The 20,929-nt window shown below is 34.3% G+C and overlaps 1 protein-coding gene and 1 long non-coding RNA gene across 3 annotated transcripts in view; one reads left to right on the forward strand and one right to left on the reverse strand.

Moving 5' to 3' along the window:
- LOC115213502 (unconventional myosin-Ic) overlaps positions 1-20,929 on the reverse strand; it is a 188,687-nt gene that overhangs the window by 58,066 nt on the left and 109,692 nt on the right. For both annotated transcript variants that reach the window (XM_029782509.2, XM_029782508.2), the window contains exons 15-19: positions 18,829-18,924; positions 16,702-16,782; positions 14,051-14,156; positions 11,023-11,140; positions 7,010-7,123 (exon numbers count right to left, since the gene is read on the reverse strand). In XM_029782509.2, coding sequence (XP_029638369.1) covers positions 7,010-7,123; positions 11,023-11,140; positions 14,051-14,156; positions 16,702-16,782; positions 18,829-18,924 — 515 coding nt within the window. The remainder of the gene's footprint in view (positions 1-7,009; positions 7,124-11,022; positions 11,141-14,050; positions 14,157-16,701; positions 16,783-18,828; positions 18,925-20,929) is intronic.
- The window catches only part of LOC118763913, a 94,467-nt gene that overhangs the window by 7,702 nt on the left and 65,836 nt on the right, over positions 1-20,929 (forward strand). The gene's annotated exons all lie outside the window — the stretch shown is intronic.

Genomic DNA, 20,929 nt, shown 5'->3' on the forward strand with positions numbered 1-20,929 from the left:
TACGGGCTGATACAGCTCATCTAACGCGGAATTCTACTGTCACCACCCAGTCTGCTAGAAATAACAGCCAAATCATTACTGAAACGCCTTTCATTATACAAGCCTGTTGGATCAAGGATGACCAAAGCCTAATCAACAATAACAACAACAGACAAAAACTATGCAGAGGTAGGGGAGATTCGTCAAGACAGATCGTGTGACCGCGTAATGGGATCCTCGTTAGCTGAGATTAAGTTTGTCGCCAGTTATAGTCGTTTCGGCATTCCAGCTACGACCATCCCATTTTGTTTTTTCAGTATTATTTGAAATATGTCTACTGTGCGTTATTATTTGGTTTTTAGTATTTCTATGGATTAGTCTAATAAGGAATGTAACTGTTATTTCTAATATATTGAGTGACAACAGTGCATTCACACGCGCGCACATATACAATCATAACACAAATTTGCGGTTCGTTATTATTTAACCCCAGGTCAGCTCTGATCTGGCAGACTTAAGACTGAAAACATTCCACATATGACCATCCCATGATTTTAGCATAACTCGGACTACATTATTCAATGTCTTGAAAAAAAAAATTAAGTGTGAGATAAGGGAGATTTTAGCTTAAAAAAGTGAAATGGTCACGGTTTTAAACGTGGAATGGACACGGAACACTTTTCGAAAAAGAATGGATGTTCACGGTTGGACTGCCTTTAGAAAAATGCAGTCACGCGTTGACATATTTCCGAGCCTTTTGTTATTTGTCTTCTCAGTTTGCACAACTGGTCCGTGCACTGAAGTGACTTCTTCAACCCCAGAGAACCTCCAGCACCCGAGGGTTCTCCATACAACCTGAATGTATGGAGAACTTAGAGTCCCGGACACCAGAATTCCTTTCGCACTCTGACTGGTATGGTTCAAAGGAGTGAAGAGTAATGCGTTTAGCACTAGCTTCGCTGCAGTAGTTCTCAGAGTAGTGTCCAGTAGAACACCAGACCGTCTTTGGAGTTCCCGACTCCAGATTTATAAGTTTTGCTCCCTAAACTTTCTATCTCATCGAGCCTATTCCAGGCATTTAGGTAGAGCTGTCCACTCGAAATAGTGATCTCAGCTATTTAACCATGGTCCAAAGCTACGCTCTACGCTTTTATTATCGTAAAAATTGACACCATCTCTTTAAACTTGAACACAATTGAGTTTTTAATAATATAAAAAATTTACGGAAAAAAATATATAAAAGAATACTAGAAAGTTAACAAATCGCAGGCGTGGTTGTGTTGTAAGAATTTTACTTCCCAACCACATGGTTCCGCACTTAGTTCCACTGCGTAGCATCTTAAGCATGTGTCTTCCACATAATTGGATTTGGTAGACGGAAACTGAAAGAATGTGTGTGTGTGTTAAACACCATCGCTTGACAACCGGTGTTGGTTTGCTTGTTGTCCCCGTAACTTAGCAGTTCAGTAAGACAGACAAGATCGTATATAATATCAAGCTTTGTAAAAAGTACTGGGTCGATTTATTCGACTAAAAATTCTTCAAGGTGGTGCCTTAGTATGACCGCAGTTTAATGACAGGAACAAGTAAAAGTCAAGGTTTTCTGCCTTTAGTGAAACTAAACTCTTATACCAAGCCAAAGTGAAAGTCATTGTTTATTAAGCACCTAACAACACAACTTATTAAAATGCGCATTATGTAACTACAGTTTAGCGCCGTCAGCCCGCGATTTTTATTACTGTATAATTTTCTGAAAAATGCATATTTTTAAATGAAACTTTACAGAGATACGTTTCTGAGAAACATGATTATGTTGTGATAATATTCAGAAACAAAACAACCTTTTTATGGCTTGAGAAGTGAATTTCGAGTCATCCTCTCCCCCACCACTAACCCCGTTAACTTTGTTACCACCAATTTTCCCTAAGTTGAACACTTTCCACATTTTAAAAAGAATTTTATGTTCGAAACTCCAACATTACATAATATTATACACTATCGTAAATGTATTTCTGGAAAATGTCATTTAAAATATGCATTTAAAAGAAAGCCGTGAAGAAACGAAGTCGAGAGAGGAGAATAATCTCAAACTCTTTAAAATAAATGTTAACATAATCGTAATCTACACCCTCGGAAACGTATCACTGTAAAATTACATAAAAAAATACGCGTTATTTAGTAAGTTGTGAAGAAAAAAATAAAATCGGAGGTAAGAATCACCAAAGTGTAGTCATGCACGTTTATCTTTTTCAATTCGAACATAACTCAGAGTTGAGAAAAATCCCTCGTTTAGTGACTTTTGAACACACACACACACACACACAAACAAAATTATATTATTTTTATTTAAGGACTGCATATATAACTTGTTTTATTTCAAATGTTGAAAACATGACGGAAACAAACCGTTGATATTGGTGTTCAGATCATTACTTCCAAAACGGAATAGAAATAGCTTATCAAAATTAAGATAATTAGTTTTCTCTGTTAAAACATGCCCACCGCCACTCTCTATACAAAAAGTTAAACAAGGAATCACTTGTGGCTTTTATCAAAAAAAGTTCTTAAATCTCCGGCCACGAACATAAGTGTTGGGAACTAAGTGATAATTAAAGTGTTCAAATTCAAACCTGAATTATTTTTTTCATAACGTAATTGAAATGACCAAGTTCGTAAACTGGAAATATATTCTCCGATAATTCAATAGCCCTTACGTTCTTTCATCTAAATATGCACTAGTTTAATTGAAACAGAATTTAAAACAGGAACAATATGTTACGATTTCTTAAAATCACAGAAAGGTACATAGTCGGCTGCTTCGACCTTAGTACCTATTGACTTCGAGTGGGGAAAGACAGCGAACAAGGACTTTTTAAAAAATAAATAATAAACATTAACCATAATTCTTTCTATTATTATTTTTTTTTTTTTGTAATTGTGTTCTTTTAAAATAATAATGGTTCATAGACACAACGTTACAGATATGAGGGTAGTGGTGACTATCTACCCCGAAGTTATAAAAGTGAAGTCAGCCGCAACGAGATGTTCCGCTACAGTCTACCGTTGGTCCACTGTAGGCGAGTGTTTCGATTTATTTCTTTGATGATCTCATCACTTGTTACTGCGACGTATCTTAAGGAATTTTCATAACTTTTCTAGCATGAGTTGTTTTCCGTAATTCCACTTGGAAAGACCCCGCCCCTATTTTCTCGCAAATTATTGGCTTAATTTTTTTTTTTTTTGCCAAAAACCCACGTTTTCGTATACTAATATTCCGGAAAATTGCTAAAAATCGGAATTTTTTTGCCCTCTCCCCATTCTTCAATTTTCCCTTTTTTTCCGTAGACCTAATCATAAAATCCCAACCCTAACCCTAAAACCCTAAGTCGAAAAATGTTTGGAAATTTTTTTTCAGAATCTTAATCCCCGTTTTTTCCGCATATTTTGACAAAAAAAAATTGTGAAAAAAGTTGAAAAATGAAGAATTGGGGGGGGATTTAAAAATGCCGATTTTTGCCAAATTTTTTTGCTGATTCGTATTCTCCGTAGCCGAAAACAAGGGTTTGTGTACAAAAAAAAAAGGGTGTTTAGGGGGTGTACAAAAGGAAGTCTTGTCTTCCGGAACCGCTTCCCCACCCAATTATTGTGTGTGGAGAGAGAGAGAGAGATGAAAGTAGAGTGCTACGTATGAAAAAAAAAAAGAAAATATCAGTTAATTAGTACGATGTAGGATATTACTGGTAAATTTTATTAAAACGGGAAGAGAAAGTAAAAATTAACTAGCGTTAAGAGATTCTGTCTAGTTCTTTACGATTTCGGTTACTTTTCCCCCCATCCGTTCATTTTTACACCATCGGCATGAAACCTGTAGTGGGCTAACAGGATGTTATATTCATGATTCACGACCTCATTGCGACTAAATAAAGAGAAATTCGAAATCGCAATCAACGTAAATGTGATAACAAAGGGAAGTAACTGTCAGACCTCTGTCCCAGCCTGAGTCAGTCCGGCGTAGTTTAAGCTTGAGTCATCTCCCAGTGTTAGTAGTTTCCTATCTGTTACTCATCCTTTCATTATCCAACTTAAATTTCCAAAGTGAACAAAGAACTGTTTTGGAGCTGAGAAATGCGTCCAATGCCGAATCTCTATGGATCCCTCTTCCAAATTCAATGAGCCACCTAACGGAAGAGTGTGAGTGTGTGGTGGAGGGGAATGTGCCTCAGTAAGAAATCAATAATGACGAAAAGCAATGAATCTGTGTTTAATTAAGTCAAATGTTGAAAAATAAATATTTCATGAATATAAAAAAAACTAATGTCGTATATTTTGGGGAGAGAGCGTGAGAAGTTATAATATTTATACCTTTTCTAAGTTATGAATTACGTGAAAAACGTTCAAATTAAGCTACACCACCAGGTAATTCAGGTGGTGCAACTTAATTTGAACGTTGGTATTATCTAATTGCAAAATATTTACCTAATCAGCAAAATGATAGTTTAAAATTACTAAATGTCACACAAGTTATAATTAAAATAGATTGTTGCAGTTATAAATTAAGATAGGAATAAAGATTAAGAAATATAGAATCTATGATTCATAGCATTTTAATAAATTAAATTATTTCATTGGCAAGTGAACTTTAAGTTTTCATTTTAAAATTAATCTTGCTCTGATTGTAATAATGCCATTTAACCCCAGTTTTGCACTGATTAAGTGCAGTCACACTAATTATAAACAGGGCTGCAGTAATAAATTAAGACAGCAACAAAAATTAAGAGATATAAAATCTATGAGCCATGATGCTTTAATAGATTAAATATTTCATTGGAAATTGAACCTTAAATTTTTTATTTAAAAATTACTTTTGCTCTGAGAGTAGTTTGCCATTTAACCACAGGTCTGCATTGATAGAAAGGACCATCCTATCTTTTTTAAGAGTATTTAGGAATACATTATCCAATATGAACTTTCTATTTTCCAGGTGACAGTGTGATTAGAGGAACATTTGACTGTCATTTTTAGCGAGCTGAAGGAGAACAAAAGATTCCTTTGTTGGTTTGCTACTAGTAATATATCTGATATATTTTCTAGATGTAAACATAATGGGTTTTAGTTTAAACAACTGGAAAATTTTTATATAAAAAAGAAATCTATATTCTGAGTATAAGAGGCAAGGATTAAACAGAAAGTGATGAGCTATGGTGATAGTCATTCTTTGATCTCATAGTTGAAACCACTCCATTTATATTGCAGATGCTTTAGAAAAGGCATCGACATCACAACACCACCATATTTTCAGGTGAATAATAATATTGCAATTATCTTCAATGATATGGCATGAATATAGATACTTTTAAGGTAAGGTCAAATAAATGTTGAAATACTGATTTCAAATTTTGGCACAAGACCAGCAATTTCAGGGAGGAGTAAGTTGGTTACATCAATCCCCAGTACTCAACTGGTACTTATTTTATTGACTCCTGAAAAGATGAAAAGCAAAGTTGATCTCAGCAGAATGTGAAGATGGATAAAATGCTGCTAAGCATTTTACCAGTTCATCACCTTTAAGTGTTGAAATAATATAAGAGAATTTTGTTTTACTATCCCAATTTTTTAGTTTGTTTTTTAAATTCAATTAGTTTTCATGTTGAAACTTCAAACCAAAAGAGGAGAGAATTAAGTGGGGTGAGGAATTGTATTGAATTTTAAAACTGATATGGAAAACCAAATGCAAATCTGAAATTCACTAAAACAAATTGACTATATTTAGCTTATATGCTTGTGATCTGTATTCAAATTAATTTTTTTTATTTCATAATTTAAAACTTGAAGTAACATTCAGTATATATAAACTGAATTTTCAAGTTTAGAATTTCCTTTCCAAATTCTGGAAAAATCTGAAAATTCAAACAACAACAACAAAAAAAGAAAGCTTGTTTAAATGAATTTGAATCAATATTTCCATCTCTGGACTAACGGTCTATCTGTACTCAAGTTATGCAACTCTGTACCATACCACTTAACACCAATAAAAGGCATGTTACCAGATTGCTAATATACACTCTCAATATTCCACACCAATATTCCACACAGGAGAAATTATATGGTTGCTTGACTTAACAGAATTTTGCAGAATCATTCAACTGAGTCTAGCTAGAGTAATACTAAAAGTATTTCAGTTCTTTATTTGTTGCTTCCAATAAGTGGAACTGGAGTATATCAAAACAAAATCTACACAGTAAATTCCTCTTTCTCTATTCTTCAGTTTATACCTACTTGTAGAGCATATAAAACAGTATGCTTCAGATTACAATTGACCTTATTTATCCAGGATTTCTTTAGTTATCACTAAGAAGATACTTAAATTTCATGAACCCCTGGTACAGACATGGCTGTGTGGTTAAGTAACTCATTTTGCAACCATATGATTTTGTGTTCAGTTCCACTGTGTGGCACTTTGGTCAAGTGTCTTCTATTATAGCTCCAGGCTAACCAATGCCTTGAGAGTGAATTTGGTAGATGGAAACTATGTGGAAGCCCATCATATGTATATGTGCATGCATATGTATATTTGTGTTTGTTAACCCACCTCACACTGCTTGACAACCGGTATTGGTTTGTTTAAGTCCCCATAACTTAACAGTTTGGTAAGAGAACAACAAAATATGTACCAGACTTAAAGAAAACCTAAGTGCTTTGGTTGATTTCTTTGGCAAAAACTCTTCAAAGTGGTGCCCCAGCATGATTTGAACAAGTAAAAGATAAAAGACCTAAAATCTGAGTACCTTTTGATGTTACTCTTAGAGGACAGATGACCAAAACAATGACACTTTCTTCATCTGATAATGCCCTCAACATTGAACAAACTAAAGTGACACTAAATTTAACAAGGATTTTCTCATCAAGAAATCTGTAGTGCAAATCTATCTAATCATAGCACTATCATTAGGTTTGAAGACATTGCAAATGAAAAAATAGTAAAAATTTTAGCATATAAATTAAAGCTTCAATGATTAAAGCAAAAACTTACTTTCCAAGTCGATAGTCATCGTCTCCGTACTTTAGGTACTTGACTAAACACTGGACACCATCTTTATGTGATCCATTGAATGAAGGCCATGTTGAAGGACATAAGGATTTATACCTGTTGGAAAGAAAATTTTATTTAAAGCAAGAAATTTGTTTTTAAATATTTAATATATTTCATCTTCAGAATGTAACCAAAAACTAAGTTCAAGTTGCTATGCAGAGCTTTTCAGTATGTTTAATACACAATTTCAGTGTCTATGGTATTCTATTAATACACACTTTTTACATATATAATCACTATTGACCACATAAACTCAGTCCATGTGCCTTGCTTGTTTGCTGGTAGACTGTGATTTGGTGCAGTGAGGATGACCCCCTCAAAGCACTGGGTGTTAAAACACCTGAAAGTCAAAGAGAGGCAAGACAACTCACCCAAATTCCATTCAAGAGCAAAGGTCATTGATGTTTCATCACTTTTGTGACTTATCAACATTGCACACTTGAACCAAACTGGAGATGAACTGTTAATGTTTACAACAGTAGCACTGTTTCTAATTCATATTTGAATATCTAATCGCACTGAAAGATATGGTAGGACTCAAGGATCTAACCGTATACTATAACTCCCAATCTATGAATTGTTAAAAGAGCTAAAGTATTTAAAATGATTTTATATTTTGTGAATACAATTGCATTGGAAATACCTATTTCTTTACCACCCACAAGGGGACAAACAATGACAGACAAACGGATTAAGTCAATTACATCGACCCCAGTGCGTAACTGGTACTTAATTTATCGACCCCGAAAGGATGAAAGGCAAAGTCAACCTTGGCGGAATTTGAACTCAGAACATAACAGCAGACGAAATAGCGCTAAGCATTTTGCCTGGCGTGCTAACGTTTCTGCCAGCTCGCTGCCTTAAAATACCATCTAATATTGCTTTTCATAAAGACAAGAAAAAAATTACCCTACATTTGTAATACATTTTAGTATCCACATATATAGATTTACAGTCAGAGAATAGAAAGAACTAGAAAGCAGCCAGAAAGAAAGTTACCAATCTTGTTTTCATAAAAGATAATTTTGGTATAAATATGTCTTTTATTCAACAGTAGAATAGATAGGTGGTGAGATAAAGGAATATTTAAAGATGTTGCTTCTTGAGTAAAATGGTCACATTAAAAATTGAATATGCAAATTTGGGGTTAAATTCCTTAGAAAATGAATGCAAACAGGAATTTCAAGGAATAAAAACTTAAAGCAGGATCTTCTACTCAAACTCATTCTGGATTTTTCAACGAAATCAAATAGTCAGCAGACTGCTGTTGATCAATTTTGTAGTGAAACATCATAATTAGTATGTTGGTTTATATTAATATATTTAAGAATGCAACAAACCAAATCAAAGAGAAAACAAAAGTGAATATTTAATTAAAAATATTAAACTGAAATGAATACCTCATTTAAAAGTTCCAAGATTTTATACAATTGATGTACTTCAGAAGTTAGGTTTAATTAGGATTGATTTTTTTTATACTCCTGTTTAATTAATTTGTTTGATGCTAATTAATGTCTCATTGGAAGTATGATGATCAGCGTAACAACAGATCAAAAGTGTGTCAATAATAATAAAAAAAAGTGTTTCTTGCTTAAATTCCAGCTTCAGAACAAAAACAATACCAAACAATCAAGAAAACCAAGGGAGGGGTACAGCCTATATGTAGTTAACTGACCAGCTCATGTAATGTTGAAATGTTCTCAAGAAATTCTATTATTTTTAAAATGAATTTCTCATTGTAACATATACACTTTCAGGAAGGGCAATCCAACCAACTCCATAATAAAAACATGATGGCCAAAGAAAAACACTGATCTATAAATGAACCAAAGAAAGAGTCTCTCTGTGGTCATTCAATCTGCTAGAAATAGCATCCAAATTCCTTCATATTACATCTATTTTAAAAAGGACACATCATTTTAGATATCCCTAAAAACCAGAATGTTCGCAACTGACCTAAAACTAAAAGCCACTACCACCAACAACAACTTGGTTCAAACAAACAAAGCACCTTGTGCAAAGTGTCTTCTACTATAGCCCCATGTCAATTAAAGCCTTGTGCATAAATTTGGTAGATGGAAACTGAAAGAAGTCAGTTGTGTGTGCAGTCCAACCCATGCTAGCATGGAAAGCGGACGCTAAATGATGATGATGATATATATGTGTGTGTGTGTGTGTATATATATATATATGTATATATCAGAGGTGACTCCAGATCATCAGCTTTACTCAGGCTCATCACAGATTTCGCATAAAACGCATGCCTGCTCGATGAATTTCACGTTTTTCCGCAATACTTTTAGCCCCAAATAGCTTATTTTTTTTATATCTAGCACTATGTATTTCTCCATTTCTAAGTTAAGGGTAAAAATAAAGCAACCTTGCAAAGCACAATTGATCTTAACACACAGACGCACAAAATAACAGTAATCAAATAACAGCAGAGTGCACAACAAACATCAGTGATTTGACTATTGCTTGTTCTCTTGACAAAAGATGCCAGTTAGTCTTTTACACCTGCCAGGCTCGTTCATACTAGTTTGAGTTGCTGAATAATTTTTCGTTCCTTTAAGAATATTGTAGAACGGAAACTTTTTATGTATTGGAATTTAAATCCTTGAATTTATTTCTTCAAGAAAACATCGAATTTGAATTACTTTTTAATTTTTATGAGTCAGGCACGTGTGAACGATGCCGAGAGAACTGATAATTTGTGACACAGGACACCTCTAAGATGACTGCCAGATGCTGAACAAAAACAAATGAACTGCAACCAGGCTCAATAAAAGAGGCCTGAGTTATTGGCTGCAATTACATACTTGAAGTCAGTGTCGGCAGAAATTAAATTGGCTTGCAAATACATGTTCACTTCACTAAATTTATACTTGGGCTAAGCCTGAGTGCCAGAGTTGCCACTGATATATATATATATATATATATATATATGTGAACATTGCATGATAATTGTAAGTGATCATCACTGTCATACAAGTGGTGTCGCTTATTTCTAATCTTCCATGAAAACCTATCTGACTATGGGTAAATATTGCTTTGCTTGGAAACAGGTGGGGGATGGTGGCAGGTAGAGTATCAGGCCATAGAAAATCTGCCTCAAGGAAATCAATCCGATCCATGCAAACATGGAAGGGTGAATGTTAAAATAATAGTGATGTAGCAAGTATCATTAGGCTGTGTCTTTTGCTCCAGGACATGACACAATAACTCTAATGATATTTGAACTTATCACTGTGCAGTCAGTAATCCAAATCTTAACTTAACAGCCCTCCCTTGATATTTAATAAAAAGATTTCTTGAAATTGGTCAAGTCTTACTGAAGATATGGCTGTGGAGTTAATCAGCTCACTTTTCAACCATGTGGTTTTGGGTTCAGTCCAATATGCAACCCTTGGGCAAGTATCTTCTACTATAGCTCTGAGCTGACCAATGTGTTGTGAGTGAATTTGGTAGCTGGAAGCCTGTCCTATTTATGTTTGCTTCCCACCACCACTGGACAACCAGTTAGTTTGTTTAGATCACTGTAACTTAGTGGCTAGGCAAAATAAGCAAATAAAATAAGTACCAGAATAAAATGAATGGAATTGAATTGACAAAACTTTTCAAGGTGGTACCCCAGCATGGCAACAATTCAACTACTTAAACAAATAAAAGATAGAAGATTCTACTCTTTATGTATCATATCTGTATATCTAAGACATTGGGATTTTGTCTCCTTGTTATTCAGTCAATTGTCTCCACACCACAAGTCTGTTCAAGTATTGTTGACTAAGGTTATCCAACAATGTCATCAGTCATATGAAAAGTAAAACTGATATATGTTTCAACCAAGCCACATTCTCATGCATTATTATTTGCATGATGCACAAATAGATTTTAAAGAATTTAACAAGGTTAAAATATATAAACAAACTGTTTATAGAATCTTATTTATTTACCTTTTCAAGAAAACTTCGTATGGTCTTCTGTAAGCAAAGCCAGCTCTTCGTACACGTAGATTTTCCATCAGACCAAGGTATTTCACCTGATGACTAACAATTTGGTCATCAAAGAGGTCTAATTATAGAAAAACATTAGAAAAAGGAAAGTATTAACAGAGATAATGAAGGAGACAACCATAAAGTGATATGGATTATAAAATAAACAAACAATACCTGAAAAATATTAGATTTTTCTATCTGGAAGACAAAGGAGAAGTTTCAGGAATTTTAAGGGTTCTGATATTATTTGATTGGTAGAATTAATAGAGGGACAGACAACATGCTTTGTGGTGTCTAGTTATGTCCCTTTATCTTCTGAGTTCAAATTTCACTAAGGTTGACTGTTGTTCATCTTTCTGGAAGGGTCCAATAAAATAAAGTGAGTTGATTTATGTCACTAGGTCCTTTCCTCAGAATTGTGACCCTGTGCCTATGCTAATTTTATGAAATAGAAGGAACCATGAAGTTTCTTTGACACATAACTAATTTAAATTTAAAGACAAGTATTTTTTAATAAAAACTTTCATGTTACCATACTATTTACCAAATAATGAAGGAGCTTCTAAATGGTAGTTTGGTATGCTAGAAATAGCAGCCAAATATCCCTAAAATCAGACACTACTGTTTTAAAAAGAGGGTGGATGGCTAATGTATTCAAGGATATATGTTTGAAAACATGGTAGAATAATTACAAGTACACTGTCCTAAAGCTTATGTCCCCTTGATCAGGGATGACCTGAGGCTGAACTTCTTAGATATTTACAAAGTTGAAGTGGTGAAGGACAAATAAAAAAAAAAAATGGAAACTCTAGTTGCTTCTTGTTACATATATAATAGGGGTACAATTCAGCATACAAAGCATGCTGATAGATTTTGGTTGATGACAATATTTTTATGCAGTTCTGAACAGATGAGGAAACATCAGAACATGTCTATAGTTTACATATCTGAGACAGTACAACTGCTATATATACAAACAATCTTAATCACATGCAAAGAATCTCCAACTAATGTGAAAAAACAAAAACAACAAAAAAAAACACACACACAAAAAACAAAAACAAAAAAGGGACTACTCATCACTGTAAGACATCACAACCACAAGCCTACAGGTATTCTATATCCTCTCTTTGATTCTTCAACCACTATCAGAGCAGACCATGCTCGTTTGAATCAGCAACTTGTGTACTTTGTCAAGTCTACATCTGCTGCCTCCCTTACTTCTATGAAACTCATCTTGCTATCATCATTCACAGTCTCTTCACTCATTCCTTCCATTCAGTGTATCATGTTACTGATAGTATCCTATATATCCAACCATCATCCTCTCTTTACTTCCAGCCACCACTCTCTCTTTCACAAGCCATTTGCAATTGATAACTATTATTCACTCTTAGCACTGTTCACCTCTGCTTCTGTTACTAACCCTCCATCACCAATCATGCTGCTCCTACACTCGCTACCTCCAGTCACCCATCCAGGTCCTTTTTTTGTCATGACTCTCTATTCTATCTAGCTTTTTTGGTCATTTGTCCAACCAAAACGAAACATACATATGAAACATGGTCCTCCAGCCAATGCAGAAGAGCAGTAACTCTGAATAAGAACTGGCTCGGACTGTAATGACACATACAACCCACACCAATAGGGAAAACAGACTAACAAAAAAAAAAAAAATACAGCAAAGTAACACCTCTGCTTAAAAGATCTAAAGTACCTTTTCCTTTAATATTGTTAACTTGACCGTATCTCACCATTCCTAAACCTCATACTAGATATTCTTCTAAGCCTTCTTCTCCAGAACTGCAATCCTCTGAATTCCTTCCCTGTGAAAGTTTTCCAAGATACGTTGATCCACAGACACTAAATCTAAACATCAACAGCATTGATCTCACCAGCTTAGAGAGGACCTTGCAGTTTTCCTTGTATTCAGTAATGTTGCTAGGGGAGGGGTGATTTGCTCTAGGCAATGCTTTTATGGGTGGGAGAGAGGCAGCACTTTTGGATCTGCTGTATAAGTCTATATAGGTTTGGAGCCCTAGGGGTAGGTGTGTGACAAAACTCATGAACTGGCCTGCGTGCTACACACTCTAGCTACGACTCAGCCTGAATTAAGTACTAACAACGGATTGGCCATATCGTTAGAATAGTGAACAAAATGCTTTGTGATATTTAGTGATGAATCTGGGTTCAAATCCTGACGGAGTCAACTTTGCATTTCATCTTTTAAGTTCGATGAAAGAAAGTACCAATCAAGTACTATGATGATATATTCAACTTTACCCTTTGTTAACTTGTAACTAAGTTAGAAATCCCTTCTATTTCATGTGTCTTCGTGTTAATACAAATAACGATTTAAAAAGAAATTATAGTTTAAATTAGATGTAATGAAAGTTTCTTCAGTAGAATTTCCCTTAGTCACAAGATTATAACTTATTCGTAATTTTCCTGAAGGTTAAACTTGTGCAACATGCATTTTGAAAACATTGTTGGAAGACTGACTGTACATCAAAAGAAAAGTTCGGCTACAAGAACTTTCATTCATTCAATATTATAGCGTATATTACTACATGCCTGAAAAATTATCTTCCTTAGATCTCAACGCGCTAACTTCCCTTTTCTTGAAAGTTTACTTAAGATTGATCCATGTTATTTTGTTTTTAAACTCAGTGTCAACCATGATTGAATGGACCTATGATCAAAAGCATTCCAGCCATGACCACTCCAGCTTTTTACACCCATCTTTACATGATCGCTCATTTCTTGAAAAGAATAGATACATTATTTAATGTGTCTGTTTTTTTCAACAAAGTAGGGTACAATCTATAGATATTTGGCTATGATTTCTTGCAAGTCAAATGATTACAGGGTAGCTTCTACAATGATAGTTCCTCAAAGTAGTCCCACAAGGTGTGTTATATTACAATAATATAATAACTGAAATACAAAGAGACCTAATGACAAGCTTGAAATAGTGAGGACTAACCAGATCGTTTAGAATCATTTGGTTTAATACAACGAACATAAGAAGGTTCTTTTGACATCAGATTTTCCATAAGTTGATTAAGGCTGACCTTGAACTGTGTTGCTGCCTGAAAAAAAAAAAAACCAAAACATTATATAATTATTTGTGAAATAAGGAATATTTTGGAGTTTATTAATATAAGAATTTGAATTAGAATCAAATGTATATGCTAGATAAAAATGAAACCAAAACAGACTTATTTGCAACATAAGGAGCATTTCGGATTTTATTCATTTAACAATAAAATTAGGATTGAATGTACATGCCCAGTAAAAAATGAATCCATAAAAGAATTATTTGTAAAACGGGGAGCATTTTGGAATTTAATCATTTAGCAATAGAATGTACATACCAAATAACAATGGAACCAAATATTTAAATAAAATATCCACCAGTTTTACTAGCAAAACTGAATTTTTTTTAGTAATATTTTCATTATTTCTATTTTAACCCCAAAAGGTTTCAATTTTTAAAATGAATGACAAACAAAAATATGTATGACATTTTTCCTTTCTTGTATGAAAATTTATAAAATAAAATGGAAAAGTTCACAGTAGAAAAAATATCCTTCTTAAATTGTCAAATGGTTTGAATAAACATAGAGAACTAGCACTCCGTCAGTTATTATGATGAGAGTTTCAGTTGTCCGATCAATGGAACAGCCTGTTCATGAAACTAATGTGTAAGTGACTGAGCACTCGACTGACATGCATACCCTTAATGTAGTCCACAAAGAGATTCAGCATAACACAGCTGTGACAAAGCTGGCCTCTTTGAAATACAGGTACAACTTATTTTGGCCAGCTGAGTGGACTGAAGCAATGTGAAATAGAGTATTTTGCTCAAGGACACAATACTTGGCTGGTAATTGAACTTATGACCTTATGATTGTGAGCTAAATACCCTAACCACCAAACCATATGCCTTCACAAACATAGAGAGCTTCTGTACAAAATCTAAACTTCTTCAATGTCAGTTAAATGTTCTTTAACAAATTTCCTAATATCCTTAACTCTTTTGATATCAACTGACCTGGGACCACCCTTGGTTCTAAAATATATATTTCCTATCTAAAGAGATATAAATTCAAATTTCCCATTAAAATTCCATGTTAAAGTATATTCCAAACATCAGCATAATATTAACAAAGTTATTTTACCAAATTCTTCATAATTTTAAAAATTAATTGAAATAATAAGCATGTATTTCAACAGAAGTATGGTAACAAAAGCGTTCCGACTAAGCAGTTAACTTAAAATAGTTAACAATTCAGAATTAAGTTTCAGAGCTATGTCAGTCTTGTCATTTACCAGAGCAAGGAGTGGATTAAAAAAAATGAAAAGTTAAGCAATATATGATATATATTTCTTTACTACCCACAAGAGGCTAAACACAGAGGGGACAAACAAGGACAGACAAACAGTTTAAGTCGATTACATCGACTCCAGTGTGTAACTGGTACTTAATTTATCGACCCCGAAAGGATGAAAGGCAAAGTCGATCTCGGCGGAATTTGAACTCAGAACGTAACAGCAGACGAAATACAGCTACGCATTTCGCCTGGCGTGCTAACGTTTCTGCCAGCTCGCCACCTTTGGTTGTGATAATATATGATATAACTCATCAAATGCTTACTTATTAGATAATTTATATTTTATCTGTTACTTGTTTCGGTCACTGACTCCATGCAGAGGCACTGCCTATCAGAGTTTAGTTGAACAAATTGATTTGATTCTAATATTTATTTTATAGTCTGGTATTTATCCTATTGACCTTTTTGCTAAATTGCTAAAGTATGAGTAATAGCTGAACCATGGACACATTGAAACTCCGACGTCTGGCAGCTGACTTCGCAGACACCCATAAAATTATTAACCACCTTACAAACAATAATGGACATGTTTACAAAGTCAGAAAACAGCACAGCTCCCATGACTTTTGAAAACATTTTTTCACGCTAAGAGTTGCTGAAGCATGGAACAAACTGCCGGCATCAGTTGTTAGTTGTCGGAGCACTGCATCCTTCAAAACTTCCATGCTTCCTGAGATTCGCCAACACTACACCTGATTTTCTCCCCTCCATACACATGCAAGTATGTATCTGACACATACACTGTTCGCTTTCCAGACATTTGTACATTACTGCATATACTTTATATGCACTTTTGACAAGTTGTGGTGCACCTGAGCACTGTATACAATAATTTCATTATATATTATTTATATCTGATGATTGTTAAATCATTCTACCACCCATGGAAGGTTCTTTAGCATGAAACTGTTCAGTAATATGAATTGGCTATTATGAGACTAAATTTATAATGCTGTATGAACAATACACCCACTCTATTACCTAATAAATAATTGCCTGATTTTTCCTGAGTTATGAAAACTTACTGGACAGCTATATATGTGAGTATGTTTGTTTGTGATGTAGAGAGATAAATAAGTCTACAATCCCAAATTCAAGAATACTGTAAAATTCTAAAAACTAGCAGTTAAAATTTTTTAATTTCACTTTCTCATAAAAAAAAATCTTAACTGATGATAAATTTCAATCTAAACAAAGGACACAGTAACAGTTTCAAATTCAAGCCTTAAGAAATACATACAGTTTCTGGTCTTTTCTTGCTGATAAGTTCTTCCTTCTGAAAACATAATGCAATTATTGGATTTGTTGCTGTACACATCACCTGAAGAGAGAGAAAAAAAAATATATATGTAGAGATAAAATGTATCAACACCACTAGAATAAATTAGCAATTTTCTTTTTATATCATAAGCATTTAGGTCGATACAGCTTGGCAACTCATTTCTACAGTTGAGTGAACTGGAGCAATGTGAAATAAAGTGTCTTGCTCAAGAACTGGTGCCAAGCTGTACTGGCCTTTGTCTTTCCCTTCGATAACATCAGTGACATGGAGAGGGGAAACTGGTATGCATGGACAACTGATGGTCTTCCATAAACAACCTTGCCCAGACTTGAGCCTTGGAAGGTAACTTTCTAGGTCCAATCCAATGGTCATTCATGACTGAAGGGGTCTTTACTTATAAGTATTTAGAAACTTTGAGAGAACATGAAATTATTTGTTTTTAATTGTAGAACTAAAGTTCTACAGTTAAAAAAAACCCTGATTATTTCATGTTCTATTGAAGTTTCCAAATTCTTATGATGTAAACAACATACAATTATCTGGTAAGAACAAAGCTTCTAAAATGAACAATGAATTTTGAAGGATTGTTTTGGTCCAATGGTAGAAAGTCAGTCATGATTACAGAAGATGTGGGTCCCAGAGGCAGCCTTCAACTTTTCTATCCACAAGGGTTTTTGACCCAGTATTTACGCCTATTATTTATAGCTTTATCTCATTTGAATTCTGCAGTTAAAAACTCTTCTAGTCAAGGTAGTGCCCATAGCCCTTTACAGGGTCTCCAAGACTGACAGGAAGGAAGGAGGAAGTAATCTTCAAGCCAAAGACCTAGTCTAAATGCTTGCAATAGAGTGGTGTTTACATAAGGCATCGCAGGTGTTAGATGGTAGTGTTAAACTGATTGTCGAATTAACCCAAACAGACCATGGTAGGATTTGAACTTAGAACACAAAAGGACTGGAACAAATGCTGCAAGGCATCCAGTTTAATCTTTTCAGTTCTGCCAATCCACAGCTCAACATTGATACTTTTCTTTCTTTCTGAACCTGAAAGGTTGAAAGCAAAGATGACCACAGCAGTATTTGAACTCAGTGAATAGAGTCAAAACAAATAATACGAATGTGAGGTATACTTGCCATCTCAATATGGCTAACCACTAAGGGTGGGTGTTACTGTAGCTTGTAGCCCCAGGAGAACATCGTCTCCAGCTGGCTTTAGGCACACTTTCTGTGCCCTTATGGTATTTGCAAAGGGAGGTCACCCTTCCCTCGTCAACCTAAGTATGAGAAATGATTGGGGCAGAAGAGCCAGGAGTATGGGTGGATGGAGGCAGCAAGATTGTATGAGGGAGAGAGATTTATTAAATAATATGAAGTATTTTTCTTAATGCTAAAATGACTCTGCTGATTCTTACAACATAAAAGAAAATATATGTGCTTATTTCATCACTGAATGTCTATGCTCCATGTTGGCATGGGTTGGACAGTTTAACAGGATCCAGTGAATCCAAGGACTGCTTCATGCTCCAGTGTTTGCTTTGGCATGGTTTCTGCGGATGAATGCCCTTTCTAATGCCAACCACTTAACAGCAGATGCTGGGTGCTTTTTGCTAGCTGCCAGTACCAGTGTGGTTGCCATGTGGCTCACAAGACTATAAAACTAGACAGGGTGGCTTTATGCTAGGACAGGATGAGTAAAGTTATGAGAAGGGGCCAGTGCAGAATAGATTTCTTGCTACAGAGGAGCCATATGGCAACTCACATTTTAGAAGGGAGTGTGGGAGTAATTGGGTGGAGCTAGAAAGAGATAAATATAGGGGTGACGAAATATCTGGATGGACTCTCAAGGTATGAGAAATGATTGGGGCAGAAGAGCCAGGAGTATGGGTGGATGGAGGCTGCATGAGTGTATGGGGGAAGAGAGAGATGGGAAATGTATATGATGGAAGGGAGGTAAGTGACAAGTGTAAAGATTGGGAAGTCGAAAACGAACATCATATAATTGTCGATGATTATCAAAGAAAATTGTAAATCAGAATAAAATTTAATATCACACAGTAGTAATATCAATAAATTGTATATAACTTACTTCTTTTAAGTCTCGGTAGAGAAGGTCATTATTTTTATCTAAAAATCCTTTGACATTATATGTAACCTCTCCAGCATAATGGATCAGACGAAATTGCTAGCAAAATAATAATGGATCAAAAGTTAAATGAACAATTAAGGAATATATGAAGCTTTTTGGATATTATAGTTTTTAGAAACAGTACCAATTTCTTCAACTCAGGTATTTTTTATTGTTAATATTATTTTAATGAAATTATGCAAAAACCATCAAAAGTACCGTAAATCCTCAAGTATAATCTGCATTTTTTCCCCAAAATTTAAAGGTCAAAATCCCTAATGTGTACTATATACGAGATTAGAAAATGAAAAATATTTCTAAGCAATGTCTGAGTCTCTATTTGCTGTCCAGCAATGTTTATTCAGACGCATTTTGTGATGTCGGGCGCGAAAATACCTTAAGCTAAGCCTAAAAGCAATGAAGTCATAAAAGAATCATTCATAACTTGCAGTAAGCAACATTTATTAAACGTTACTACTGTTATTTCTTTATTTTCTGCAAACAAAATGCGCAAAAAAGCTACATGTTTGCATCATGTTATATATATAATAATAATAAAGGATGTTATCGTATATATTTTTACAAACCAAGGATGTTATATAGACCTCCTTGACTCAAGTTAGAGAAAGGGTGCGTATTATACACAAGGTTTAGGTTTTTCAGAGGTACAACCCCCTAAAGATCCCCTGCATATTATACTCAAGGGCAGACTATACTCGAGGATTTACAGTAATCTATTTTTAACCAATTATCTTAATAGGATCTGAGCTAAAGTTAGTAACAACTTGCTCTATTATTTAGATAATAATGTATTAGATAATAGTATAACATTTTGCAATCTCTCTTTAAATTCATTGTCTTTTCTTAAGGGTTAGTAATGATGTTCACACTAGTGTGCATAGCAGCTTTTATTGTTTAAAGGTATATCTCTGAATATGATTCAGCTTCTTAGTACTTATATATCTTACATAATTTAGGCTAAAAACCTCGCTTAGTGAAAGTAGATCATACATTTGCACTTGTATATGCAGACATAGATAAGCTTTTTCTCAGGAAGATTGGCAGTTATCCATACATGGGATTTTTTCTTCTCTGTGCCACTTAGACATGTGCAGTATTTTGGCTTTGTTTTGTGTTTTCTATTGTATTGTTGTTGCTAACGTTTGTTATAAAACTGAATTTTTACCATGTGTATTATTGAGAAAATAATTTTATTTTATTTTATTTATTTTTTTAAACTAATAAATGGTTTCAGAATATCTAAAGGTCCATTCTCCACTATTATTCTGAAATTTTTTGACATTTTTATTGTGTACACATACTACTGTAAACATCCAATTTGTTTTGCTTATTAATAGTTTAATATAGCTATCTCTAAGACAGCTGGTGGGAGTACTAGTCACTAAGATGATAGCAACAAATATACCCCACCAACCAATTTTTGAAAACACAACATAAAAACATAAAAGTAAATTTAATAACAAATAAAATTAATAGAAAAAAATTACAAACAGTTATAAACAAAGACAGTTAAAATTAGACATATAAAAATAAGTGGTGAAAATGCAGACTTGAATGACAATAACAAACGCACTGACAACAACAATAACTCATTCCTTGCCAGAATTACAAGCCAAAATAAGATATTAGACACTAGTCAACTCCAGACAAAAACAAAAAAACATAGGTGTAGTATGTTGTAAAAGTGAGTGCTTCTTTACAAAACAAAATTACATAAGAGAAAACAAAAAGGGAAATGATTTAGCTTTAATTTTCCATAAAGCAAATCTTGGCTTTCATTTATGCTTTTAAAAACGAAGTTGGAGAAATCACTGGCCAATTGACTGCAGCAAGGGATATAGAAGCATGTGTCTGATCTTTAAGACCATGGGTAATGTAAAGAGATAGGCAGAGCTGGTATGCCAGGTACTTGTGGACAGGCATTAGGAAAATAGGGTCATGGCCAGAAATATTGGTATTCACAATGCCTCTTGATTTGTCGTCCTCTTTTTTCTCAGTATGATCAAGTAATGATTGCAGAGGTGACCTGTGACAACACAAA

Source organism: Octopus sinensis, linkage group LG6 (genome assembly GCF_006345805.1).
Source record: "Octopus sinensis linkage group LG6, ASM634580v1, whole genome shotgun sequence".
Taxonomy (NCBI): Eukaryota; Metazoa; Mollusca; class Cephalopoda; order Octopoda; family Octopodidae; genus Octopus; species Octopus sinensis.